This window comes from Nannospalax galili, unplaced genomic scaffold (genome assembly GCF_000622305.1).
Source record: "Nannospalax galili isolate Female #2095 unplaced genomic scaffold, S.galili_v1.0 scaffold341, whole genome shotgun sequence".
Classification (NCBI taxonomy): Eukaryota; Metazoa; Chordata; class Mammalia; order Rodentia; family Spalacidae; genus Nannospalax; species Nannospalax galili.
In genome coordinates, this window is record NW_008346082.1 from 602,147 (window position 1) to 615,688 (window position 13,542).

At 43.5% G+C, this 13,542-nt stretch overlaps 1 protein-coding gene across 7 annotated transcripts in view; it reads right to left on the reverse strand.

The window, feature by feature from the left end:
• Window positions 1–13,542, reverse strand: part of Unc13b (unc-13 homolog B) — a 241,504-nt gene that overhangs the window by 28,536 nt on the left and 199,426 nt on the right. For 4 of the 7 annotated variants that reach the window (XM_017800429.2, XM_029567943.1, XM_029567944.1 and 1 more), the window contains 4 exons: window positions 6,284–6,330; window positions 3,046–3,124; window positions 817–891; window positions 176–395 (listed from right to left, as the gene is read on the reverse strand). In XM_017800429.2, the coding sequence (XP_017655918.1) occupies window positions 176–395; window positions 817–891; window positions 3,046–3,124; window positions 6,284–6,330 (421 nt within the window). Of the gene's footprint in view, window positions 1–175; window positions 396–816; window positions 892–1,672; window positions 1,679–3,045; window positions 3,125–6,283; window positions 6,331–8,686; window positions 8,710–13,542 lie in introns of all 7 variants that reach the window. The other 3 variants (XM_008842391.3, XM_029567941.1, XM_029567940.1) reach the window with 3 other exon arrangements.

Here is a 13,542-nt window from a genome sequence, read left to right on the forward strand (position 1 = left end):
TATTTGGAAAGGCACTAGCTTGTGATTTAGCACCATACTCTGTCTGAAAAGTCAAGGTCCTCAGAATCATGCAGAGTAGAGCAATAACAATTCAGATACCCTAGGTCTGAGGCAGACTGTTTTAGGGAGGCCTTGCTGCCTCCGCTCCCCATCCTCATCCCATAGGGGCACTCACGTTGCAGGCAGTCGGCATTGAGCAGATCCTGGCACTTCTCATGGCACTTGACTCCACACTCGCTGCAGCGCATACCCTGCCGGGCAAGGCCCCAAAGCAGGCCTTCACACTCATAGCAGTAGGTAGGAGTAGTGGCTGACCAGACCTCAAAGTTGTGGGGTGTGGTGCACGAGATGGGGTAGAGTAAGGCCTGAAGGGTTTTCTTATATACATGGGATTTCTGAAAGACAGATATCCATCACACACCAATGACTTTATAACCCTGCTGGAAGATGCCAGAGCTGAGACTCTATGGGACAGTCAGGTCCCTGGTTTCTCCTGTCAGTGAGGAAGTCACCCTAGGCTGGCCTGGCCCAGCCTGACACAGAGAAGGCTGCATCAAAGTGTACTTCCAGCTGTCCAACACGGACCAATGTTGAGTCTGAGCACTCACACATTCCGGAGCCAGGCTCACCAAAGAATCCTGAGACTGGCGGTCATGTACTTCAGCACTTCAGTCCGGACCCTTGCTTCTCAGAAGACTGAGACCAGATGCTATCCTGGCAATATATTCCCAGCATTCCTAAATTCCTAGTTAGGATGGCTACAGAAATGATCAGTCCTGAAGCCAGTGGACTCACAAAAGTCCATGAGTCACTTACCAGCTCTTCATCCTTGAGAGAGGTACGTGTAGCCATTGCAGAAGTAATCCCCGCCTTCCGGGACTGGACCAGTGACTGTGAGAGAAGACTTGCCTATCAGCCCTGGCCACCACCAAAGACTGGCAAAGTCCTGGGGAGGTAGCTTCAGTTCCCAAAGCCACGTGACTATAACTGATACCATTCTGTTTCTTAGTATCACTCAGGGACTACCCCTGGGCAATAGGTAACAATGTCCCAGGTTAAGATGTAAAACCCTAGACCCTCAAGGGACTGTTCTAGCAATGTTAGAACAGCACTTCCTTCAGGGCATCTACCATCCAAAGGGCTTCTCTCTCACACTATTCTTAGGTGTTTTATCCCACAGAAACTCCTTGTCTATGAGAAGGCAAAGGAAAAATGAAATGCTTAGAATTATAGTAAGAAACAGGTCATAAGAATAAGAGACGCACTTTATCAGAGTCACACAGAAGCATCACTTCAAACAATGAGTCCATGCTGACCCCATCCCCGGGTACCTCCCCGTGCTCAATTTACTGGGGGATATAAAAGCTAGCAACCCAAATAAGCAGGGCATTTGGCAAGTAAAAGGGGACAGTGGAAGTTAGACAGGGTAGGGAGTTAATTATGAGAACTAGGGCTGTCCTGAAAACCAGGTTCTTGTGTAGAGGGACTTCATGTATCTACCAAACCCAAATCTTAAGTGTAGACCTTGGAAGACACATGGTTTCATTAAGGCACAAGATACTGGACAGATAGAATTCATATCAGTCTAAGCAGGAAAATTATCTGAGAGAGCCCTGAGTAATTTGGGGTGTGAACTCTCAGGAGGATGGGGAAGGGCTCTGGAGGCACTCACCATGGCCTGTGTAGAGGAGAAGCAAAGAAAGGAACAACAGTATGTTAAAGTCCCCTAAGGGCACAGAATCTTTGAGAGGTAACTAAGAGGTTCTTCCCTATAGTTTAGTGTAGGAACATGCTTCAATTCCCTCTCCCTCTATCCACTAAAAACTGTCTCAAATCCAGAGAGCTGGCCAGGGCTCAGGATTGGAGTGGACACTCTAAGGACAGTTATGCCTCAAAGTGAAAGACAGGCAAGGGTGAAAGACAGAGCTGGGGGGAGCACGTCATGACCCAGATACTTGCTTGTGGACAAGAAGTGAGCAGTGTGAAAAGAAGAAGAAAAGAAACAAAAGGAAGGTGAGATCAGAGATAGTGAAGGAAGCGGTAATAAAGAAAATATGACATCAGAATTTACCTTCTGCCAGCTAGATGCAAAGCTGCTGGAAGAAGGCAAACAGGAAGGGAGAGAGAGAAAGAAGATACAGAAATGACAGGGAAAAAAGCAAAGAAATGATGAGGACAGAATGGAGGTTGGCACTGCCATTCAATCAGCTAAGGAAGGAGAAACTAGTGGGAAAAACAGAGAACACAGAGTAAAAGAGAAAACAAAGAGTGGATAAAACAGAGTGGAGAGACTAGAATGATAAAGATCAGGAACAGAGAAGGGTGATAAGGGTCTTCCGGACCCCTTGTATCTTACACCTGGCTTCAGAGCTCAGGGCCTTTGGGACAGCTTAGGGATCACTCTATTCCCACCACTCACAGGCTAAAGAAGATTCCTCAAACTGATCCTGCTTGAGAAAGTATGGCCTACAATAGGGGCTTTTGGCCATCCTGGAGGTTCTGGGAGCAGCTTTAACTCCTAAGCCTACTGCAATTCAGTTCCACAAATGTTTTATCATTTCTTCTCAATGCCAGACATTAAGTTAACAGAGACAATCTAGAAAACTTATGTTTTAGGAGGAGGCTTTCATTTGACCTCTAGGAAGTGATCAAGCTCCAGTTACACACCAAGGCTCAATAATCTAAATCAAGGGCCAAGAGTCAGTTTCCAGTCTAGGCTATCAAAGAAGGTTGCAGAGCTATCTAGAGGAGTTATCTAACTCTGGTGGAAGACCCCAGATAGAGTACAGCATTGAAGGCATAAACCACAAATGTTCTGGGTAGAAACTTGACCCATTAAAGAACCCAGGGCTCTTGACTTGGGAGTAAGTTAGAACAAGGTCCAACTGAAGCCATCATCAAGTCTCAGTAAGTCTGAAATGACTAATCATCAGACTTGAGTCAGTATGAGTCACTAAATGGGCAACTTCTAATCCTGACAGCTTGCCAAGGCCCAGTGGGGGGTAAACTCCAACTGCTTAAGCTTGCACCAGGATCTTCACTCACCAGGTCACTGACAAGTGGCAGTGGCTTCTTTCTACGTAGATCTGGCATGCTGTCAATGCCATAGAGCCCTCCAGCTGGCCTAAGGAGAGAAGAAAATGGACTTTTAGTACAGCCTTGACTTGGTGGTTCTGTGTTCCATTCTCCTTGCTCTGCCTCTGCCCAGAGGATGATGAACCTTTGTACATTTGAGACAGTTAAGGAAGGCAGTAAGTAAAGGAAGGAAAACCAAGGGATAAGTGATGGAATCTTTTCTCAAAGTGCTCTCAATACTTCCAACTAAGGATGGCAAGAGCTCTTTCATCTCACTGGGACAGTTCAAGCATTTCTGTTTACCTGAAGATGCTTGTCTCCAGAAGACAAGGTGGGAAATAGGGACCAAGAAGGTTTCTGCCCACACAGACCAGAGACCTAATTAAGTTTTGTATGGTCCAGGCTAGAACAGCGCCCACAGGAGTTGATTCTACCAGAAGGGCCCCCTGCTTAGGTGAGCAAGACTACCAGACAATGATATGTAGAGGAAGACCTCTACCTAATAGTAAGAGAATTATCTATTCTGTCTACTCAAGTCTTTGAAAAGAAGGGTCTCCATGGAGAGATAAGCCCTTATAACCCAGAAAAGACAGAGGAAATGGGACAGGAAACTTGCAAAATCACAAGGGGTGGGAGTAGGAAAGAAACAGCAAAGAGACTCTGGACAAATTCTAAAAGCTATCAACAGAGACCAGAAAAAGATTCCAGCTATAGCAATTGAAGATTTCTAAAGCCGCTTACACTTTTACTATACTTATTATTTTTGTTGTGCAATAACAATGCACAATTTTTTTAAAAATTGAAAAAAAAAAACCAAAACAGAGCACACCTCTAAAAGAACAGTGTTTAATTAATATAACCTGAATTCTAGCAGCAGCTCTGCTAACCCCTATATCTTCCGCTCTGTCTCCTTCTTCTCTTTCGGCCTTAGTGCCACTTCTATAAAATGAAGTTGGGGGAGGGGTGGAGCTCTTTGCCCTTTGAATGCTGAAATTATGATCCATAATGAAACAAAGCAAAATTAACAAAACCTCCATGTACTTAAGTTTTGTTTTGAGACAGGGTTTCATTATTTTATCCAGGCTGACCTTGAACTTAGTATGTATAGTCCAGGCTGGCCTCAAACTCATGGTCCTCCTGCCTCAGCCTCATGAGTATTGAGATTACAGGTATACATCACCATACTCAACTAATTATGTACTTGATTTTTTTTTGAGACAGGGTCTCCTTGTAGCCTCAGTTGGCCTGGAATTCACTATGTAGACCAGGCTGGCCTCGTCCTTACAGAGACCACACTTGGCCCATGTGTGCTTTAATAGAACAATGAGGTAGAGATCCTAGGTAGCAGGGTTATATACCATACTTGCTCTAAAGATGAAGTCCCAGAAGAATAAGTAGGCACTTCCATGATATAGGCATAAAAGGAAGCCACAACTTGGGTCAAGGCCAGGTGTTGGAACACTCAGCTCAACATGCCAATTTCTAATAAATTAGCTCCCTCAGCACAGGCAGTGCTTTGTTTTAATGAGATGACCAGGCCTAGGAATCTCTGGATTTGACACAGCTTCCAAGGACTAGGTTCAAGGACAGAAAGGAAGACAAGGGGGAATTATTTTGAAAACCCTTGAATGCCATTTAAAACCAGTTTGGATAAGCTCCACTGACACGTGCATATTTTACAATTATTACAAGAAAAAGCTCATTGAAGAAGCAACTAATGATACAAGCTTGTAGTGAAGTCTAACAACTAAAACATGCTCTGCTTAAGCCAAGGGTTTTTTGCAACATAAACTGTCTTTTGAAAAAGCAGAGTGGTTCATTCAAATGACTGACCTTGATTAAAAGAAGTCAAATGGGGCTGGAGAGGGTCAGTGCTCTTAACCCTTGGGGCTCAGCGGTTAAGAGCACTGACTGCTCTTGCAGAGGGCCCAGGTTTGATTCCCAACACCCACATGACGGCTACGAACCGTCCTTAACTACAGTTCTGGGGAATCTGATACCCTCTTTTGACCTCTGCAGCATTGCATGACATGGTGTACTCACATACATGCAGGCAATACACTCATACACATAAAATAAAAATAAAAAAAATTTCAAAAATAAAAGAAGACAGGGGCTGGAGAGATGGCTCAGAGGTCAAGAGCACTGACTGCTCTTGTAGGGGACCTGGGTTTGATTCTCAGCACCCACATGGCGGCTAACAACCGTCCTTAACTCCAGTTCCAGGGGAATCCAAAGCACTCTTCTGACCTCCGTGGCTTTGCATGACACGGGTGCACTCACAAACATGCAGGCAATACATGTTTAAAAAAATTAAAAAAAAATTTTTTTTTAATTAAAAAAAAGGAAGACAAATGGTATGTGTGTGTCTGTGTGTGTGGGTCTCTCTCTGTGTGTCTGTGTATGTGTGTGTCTGTGTCTGTGTGTGAAAATCTAGTAGATAACTCTATGATCTGATATGCTTCCCTGGCTATGAAGCACAAAGGCATGCATTATTGGTCCTCTGGAGACTTCTGGTAACTTTGGGAGGAGGCAACTGATAAGTCTGATGTCAGAAACCTTTGTAGGGTAAAAGGAAAAGGTCAGAACATGAACTGGCAGTGTGTGTGTGGGAGAACGGGGCACTGGGAGGCACTTGAACTCCTCTCTTAAGAACAGTCAGTCCTATGGGCAGCAGTTGAGCAGCTTACATGACTCTGATACAATCACATGGGTCTGAAACTCGCAGACACGAAGCACAGACAGAACACACAGAACTCAGAAGGGATGCTACTTATGTCTTGACTAGAGTGGAATGTAATAAGTGACTCACAACAGCTGAAGCAAGACCAAGCCCTGGGAGCAATCTAATCAGCTACACCATCAAGAATGAAGAAAGAAAATGTTTTCAAATGAAGATATATATTTTTAATGTCTTTATCGTCTAGATAAAATATATGTCACCATTGTAAGAAATTACAGAGGCAAGGATGGAGAGCCCTCACACACCTTCCCAGGGGAACCACTGTGCAAAGTTCCCCTTTTTGCCTCTAAGGAGTCAGTCAGCAGTTCTCTCCTCCACCCTGGGGAAACTGCCAACCAACAGTGGAACTCTTCCTTCCTCTGCCACAATCCAGCATATGGAGCTATCTCCCATATTTCCCACAAGAAAAGCTAAAAGTAGACAGACTGGATCAAATCCACAGGAAGCTTACAGAGAACCACTTACCCTTCTGGGAGCCACTGAGGCAGAGAGGGGTCGCCATCATCTGGAATCTTTAAAAAGAGAGAAAAAAAGTTAGATCATGGGAAAAATGAGAGACTGCCTATTGGTTGGGTAGTGGGCAACACAGGTTATAAACCATTTGTTGACAGACTCAGTCTGATGTACCCTATCATCTAGGGCAACCAACAGGCTGCTGAAATGAGGAGTACTTGACTTCCTTCTACAGTGAACAGAAAGGCCAAGCTCACGGAGGTCTCAGGGCTAAGGCCCACTGGGACCACAACAGCTGCCAGAATTCGTATTACTCTTACACAGGCCACTGGTGTACAGCAGAAGGGCCTGCTCGGGATTTCAGCCTTACCGAAGCAAAAGGACATTTTTGTTGTTGTTGTTGTTGTTGCTGTTGTATTTTGAGACAGGGTCTCACTATGTAGCCTCAGCTGGTCTAGAACTTGGTATGTAGACCAGGCTGGCCTTGAACTCACAGAGATTTGCCTGTCTCTGACTCCCCTGGGAGTGCTGGGATTAAAGGTGTGCACCACCACACCTGACACACAAGGACAATTTGATGTAGTTTGGGAAACTCAAATCTCTAGCTCACTGAGTATGCAAGTATGAGCCCAGATTCTACATCTGACAAACTAGAAAGAGATAACAGGACAGATAAATATTTAGGTTAAGTATTTTATAGGCCCTAGAATAGGAAGCTGAAAGCTGAGATACCAAATAATTCAAGTTAAAAGAGTTAAAAAATAAAATAAAAATCACTTTTTAAAGGCTTCTGCACAAAACAAACAAAAAACAAAACAAGAAAAACAAGCAAAATTTTTAGTGCAGTGAAAAGAGAGTTCCAAAGTTACCAGAGGTCTCCGGAGAGCCAATGATGCTTTTCTGGACCAAGAACCTAGTAGTAGCAAGTCTTGGGCTTCTTGCCTTTCTTTGTCTCTTTAGCCCAACTCTGCCCGCTAACTGTCCTGGTGCAAGTGAGCTCCAGAAGGGAGGCAGAAGTAAGATGCTTAGCTTTGGATGGGAGTGATGTTCCAGGGAAAGCTAAATGTAGGAGAATTTGTGGATACAATGAGGCAAGACAGAACAGAGTGGGGAGCTGGGACAGGGCTAACAGGTGACAGAAAGGGCAATAAGCTCAGATGACCTCTGGATTTAAGATCTTTATCAATAAGCTACTTGTTAGATTGTCTAAGCTTTAACTTTTCTGTCCATGTCCCCTTTCCACTTCATCTGCTCCTGCCCTGGTTTCGCGGTGGGTTGATAATGGTAACACGGAGGGCTACAAACAAAAGGCAGCAAGGAGTGGCTAAAGCAAACAGCAATGGTACAACAGAGGAAACAGAAGGTAGGAAATAATGAAGAATGTCAAGCCCCTAAAGATGCTAGGGGACAGAGGCATGGGCTAAGCTAGATCCTACCAACCAGAACTTATCTTCCCTTTTGAAACAGTTACTGTACTGAGCAGATTCTTGTTTCTTTTATAGTTCTCAGAATTAGACATTTGCCAGAAACTACTTGGCTTAAGAAAACAGTCACAAAAAGTCTTTGGGAGCTAGACCCGGATCATGCACACTTCCTGCACTGAGAGAAGACAACAGTTTGCAGAAGCACAGAGCATGCATACACAGCACACTGAAGGAAGAAGTCGGGAGAGGCAGAGCCAAAATACTTATGGAAAGCATAGTCATAGTCACAACTTGTACCTAAAGGAAAAACAAGGTTAGCATGAATCTTACATTTACGGGTTCAGAACCCACATACAAACTCATTTGAGCAGGATTCACAATGTTCGCTAAGGCCCAAGTCACAAGCAAATGTACACCCTCACTAAATTCAAGAACCTGTGCTTATAGGCACAGGGTACTTCATGAGGCTTTAGAGGACCATATAACAGGTCTACAGAGATTTATGCCCACAGACAGGCCAGGGAGCCTGCTCAGAAGCACAAAACACTTTTCACTTAGGGCCCCAGACAAGGGACAAAAATATCTGTGGAAACGCCTGCTCTCAAATACAAAGTATGTGTGCATGCTGGGCTCAGCCAGGGGTCACAGCATATGCCAGTCTGCAGCAACAAGTAGAAATGGATACACACTGTGCAAACTAGAAGAGAGTGATCAAATGTGTTGCAGAGTCGGACTAAGTACAAGTATAAGCACACACATGCTATGCTGAATGTGTATCCATGCCGGCGCGCACACATTCTCCCACGGTGCTCCAGGAAAGGTGGCAGGAGCACACACAGCATGAAGCATGCATACAAACTTCTTTCTGGAAAGTTATATTATCTACATGAGCCATAGCTCAGGCACAAATCATGCACACATACACACACAGCACTCAGAGAGCAAGGTAGAAAATAGACAACAAATAGGCCCGAATGGCCAGAGGCATAACCTGAAGGGCTTCTCGCTTTCCTTCTGCAGGAGAGAAAGAGCAGGAAAAAACAGAAAGGGCAGAAGGTTAGCAGATTCAGTTCTATAGCAGGAACCCAAAGAGAATGCCAGCTAATCCCAAGGGACACAGAGGAACTGGACACCAGGGCAGGCCATGAAGCCCACATGATTGGCTCCCGCAACCTTTACTGCCTGTGTTTGCTGGCCTTTGATTTTTAGTTTGACCTTCTCAGGGGGGTACTTAACCAAAAGGACAAAGTCTGCTTGGGGATTCCACTTGTCCTTTCCCCCACAAAGTGGTCTGTGACCAGAGTTAGGACTGCCAACACCATGGAACCAGACTCATTACCAAAGATTCCTCCTGCAGGCAGGCCAAGCTGCTGAGCAGAGTGCATGCCTTCTTCAATTCCATATGACCCTAATTCTGGATCTGGAAAAAAATCTTCAAATCGTAAGCATGATGGTTGAGTCTTTTCCATTCTGCAGTGTAGACTTAGTCATGCATTTGATCCATGTTTCTCTGAATTATGTTAGGCCAAAATAGGCCTGGAGTTACAGCCAGGATCAAGATGCTGAACATGTAGAGGCCTTGGGGCTTCAACTGCTCTAACAGGAATGATAGTGACTTGGATAATAAAACCATGACTCCAATCTCAGGTTTGATTTATCAAGACCAGAACAATATTCCAAAGGAAATGGACATTCAGACAAGTTTAAGTAAGCTGCAATGAAAGGTCAAGTCCAGAGATTACTCCTTTTCTATTCCTCAGAGACTGCACTGCTTTGCAGGGCTACATGTAGTCAGGCCCATAGGCTTCCTTCTCTCTGGAATCAACCCAGCTAGGCCCTTCCACTTTCTTTTCTTTCCATTAAAACAAACAAGCAAACAAAAAAAAAACAAGAAAACATCATAAATAGAAGAAACTAATCCACAAGTTCCTAAATTTTCAAGCTGTTTCTGATGGTCAAATGGATCATTCGTCCAGACAGAAGAATGAACTCAGTAGTAGGAACTCCCCCCGTAACAGGGCAGTTCTGGGAAGCTGGGTGAGGAGAGAAAGGTACTTTCTGGAACAGGAATATATTTCTTCCACATCCACATCCTACTCACCAAGTACACTCTGCTCTCTCTGAATAAAAAATTAAGCAAGGACTACTTTGACCCTAGAACTCAAATAGAAATGTTTCTTCTCCACTTCTTAAATACACTTTACACATCATGTCAGTATTTTGATTATTCCTGCTCCCCCAGCTTTCACCATAATAGCTCAAAAATAAAATGTAATCAGTTGAGAGGCTGGGGAAATGGCTCAGTTGATAAAATGCTTGCTGTATAAGATTGAGGACTGGAGTTCAGATTCCTAGAACCCAAATAAATGCCACTTGGGTATGGAACCCACCTGTAATTCCAGTACTTGGGAGGCAGAGACAGGGGATCCTTGGAGCAAGGTGGCTGGCTAGACTAGCTGCATCAGTGAACTCTGGGTTCAATTAAGAGACCTGCCTCAAAGAATAAGTGGAGAGCCATCAAGAAAGACTCCTGATGTCAACCTCACCTGTGCATGTGTCCGTGCACACACACGTGCACCCACATACATGCGAACATACACTCAGCTGACAAGTCCATCAAGACTCTTCAGGATTTGATTCTAATCCCAAGTTTTCTCCCCCATCAACTTTCTTAGATTCATGCACTTCCTACAGTCTAATTCCCACAAAATTCCACGTTTGTTTTCTCATTCTGTTCACCAGCCTGAAACAACCATCCCTGATGCCCACCCAAGCAGGAGTTAACTGAGCCCTCCTAAGACACCTCAGTTCTGGTTAGCCTTCTCTTTAGTCCCTACCAAACCACGCCTTGACAAATCCTACCACTGTGCCAAATGACTATCAAGACAAATATATGCAGATGTTGAGTCTCTCCTTATACTCGGAAGCTTTCTCTCCCCTCCCTGGCTGCTGCTCCAACAGAAGTAGTTATACCTGACTTTCAGGTCCCTACTTTAGCCTAGCATGCAAACAACTGCCTATTGCATAGCACCTGGATATCCCATGTTTAGTTCAAATTCAGCATATCTTTAAAAAAAAGCATTAAGCTCTCCTTCTCATATCCAAGACCCAAAATAATCCCTCCCCATCCATAGCCAGATAACTGGATTCCTCCCTCTTTTCAATTCAGTTGATCATCTGTCCCTCTATAATCTACCTCTTAAATATCTCTGACATCCTTTTGTGCTCTGTATTCTAAACTGCCACTGTCTTAGTGCAAACCTTCATTGTTTTTTATCTGGACTGTAGTAAGAAACTCTATGCTAAGTTCCCTAGCACCAGACATGCTCTCTCCAAACCATATTTCACTCTTTATTTCAAAATGTCCACCACAGTTTTCCTTTGCTTAATTGAGTCAATGGCTTACCATTTCTTATTACAGCATATAAGGAACTGCCTTATAATTTCTCTACCATTCTAACTTACCCTTCTTCCTCTCCTCTACATCTGTTCATTGATTCCCTAGGCATCTGCCTCCCAAGTCCACAAAGTGGGCCAGGACTTACTCTTTAAGACTTAGCTCAAATATTAACACCTCCGTGAAATTTCTTTGACTTCCAAAGGAAGAATTAGGCATCTCTCTACCACATGTCACTAGTACCTACTCTAGCTGGGCATGCTGGCATACACCTTTACACCCATCATGTGGGAGGCAGAGGCAGGCAGATCTTTGAGTTTGAGGCCATCCTGGTTTACATAGTTCTAGCACAGCCAGGGCTACAGGCAGAGCCTGTCTCCAAAAAAACCTAAATAAAGAAATAAACAGTGCCCACTCTTCCATGTGCACTTCTTATGACAATATAGTATCAGTGCTGTTTCATCACAGTTGTCTGTATAAGCATTTCCCATTATACTTCTTGAGAACTGTGAACTTCTTTTGTGAGTGAGTATGTATGTATGTATGTATGTATGTATGTATGTATGTACGTATGTATATGTACATGTAGAGTCCAAAAACCAGTGTCAGTGTCTTTCTCAATCACTCTCCACCTTACTTTTTTTGTTAATGCCAAGGAATACATGTGGAGGTCAGAAGATAACTTGCAGGAGTTGGTTCTTTCCTTCCATTATGTGCGGCCCAGGGATAGAATTCAGACTGTCAGACTAAGTGGGAAGCACCTTTATCCACTCAGCCATCCCACCAGCCCTCTCTACTTTACTTTTTGAGACAGTGCCTTCCACTGAACCTGGAGCTCACTGATTTGGGTAGACTGGCTGATACTCAGCAAGCTCCAGAGATCCTCCTGTCTCTACCCCAGGTGCTGGGATTACAAAGTGTATACCTCAGTGCCTTACTTTGTATGTGAGTGCTGGGGATTGAACTCAGATTCTTGTGCTTATATGACAAGCACTTTACCAACTGAGCCATTTCCTCCATCTGAAAACTGTGAACTTCTTGAGACTATCTTGTGAATAATGATTCTACAAACTTCTTGAGAGCCAAGCATTTGTATATTTAATTTTACCTTTGTAGCCTGAGGGCCCAGCATATCTAGCACTTGTATTTAGCAAAATAATCTGTGAATTTCAGGACTTAGAAACAAAAGTCTTTCTAAGAAAATCCCTCTTGTCCAGGACCAAAGAAAATATGTCAACAACCTGTACCATTTTCAGAGGTAGAGGCTGAAGAATCAGAGGTTCAAGGTTATCCTCAGCTACACAGTGAGTTGGATACCAGGTTAATACACATGAGATTCTCCCTCAAAAAAATATATTTTAATGAAAAGTTGTCAGGGAGTTCTCATTGTTAAGATATTTAAGTAGAGATGTGAAGGAAAAGAATAAAAAGATCATTCACAGTCCTAGGAGAAAAGTATTTTAGGTATAATATACAGCAAGTGTGAAACCTAACGTGAGAGCATAATTGGTTTGGAAGAATAACAAGTTTTCAATAAAGTGCCAGCTCAAGCAGGCCTCTAGAAGAACTTTGGCTTTCAATCTGGATGAGAGAGAAAAATCACCAGAAGGTTTTGAGCCAAGAAGCAAAGCGAGCTGTTCTGTAACAATTATTCTGATAGCTGTGGGAGAACAGACTGTGGAAGGACAGGGGTAGAAACAGGGAGACCAGTTAGACTACTGCAATAATCTTGATGAAAGAAAACAGTGGCTTAGGCAGGGGTGAATGTGATAGAGTAGAGGTTATTGTGTGAAAAATAGAGGATGGGCCAGCAAGATGGCTCAGTAGGTCAAGGTACTTGTTGCCAAGACTGATGGCCTGAGTTTGATCTCCCAAACTCACAGGATGGAAAGAAAGAACTGATTCCTGCAAATTGTCCTCTGACCAACATATGTGTACTGTGGCACATGTATACACACATGAAAACACAATAAATAATAAATAAATATAAAAATTAAAAGTAGAGGAGGCAAAATTTACTAATGGACTGGATGTTAGTTGTGAGAAAAAAGAAATCAGGAATTACCACAATTTATTGGTAAATAAAACTAGATAAAATACAATATTGTCAGAATTAGGGAGAAAGGTCTAGACTTTGGTTTTGTATGTGCCAAATCTGAGGTGTTTACTTCCTAATGAGGATGTTACAGAGATGTGGAGTGGTATTCATTGAAGATGTCTGGACTTGAACTGTAAAACTGGGAATGATGAGAAATTCATAAGATTGGAGGATTATCAACCTAGAAGGTGTGAGTAAACAGAAGTGGCAAAGTTGAACCGTAGGCTGTTAGAAGGCTAAAGAGATGAGGAAAGACCAGCAAACGTAACCCCCTTGAAAGCAATGGTGGAAGAAAACAAGAGAGAGGGAGAGAGGACGGGGGGAGAGAGAGAGATAGAGAGAGAGACAGAGA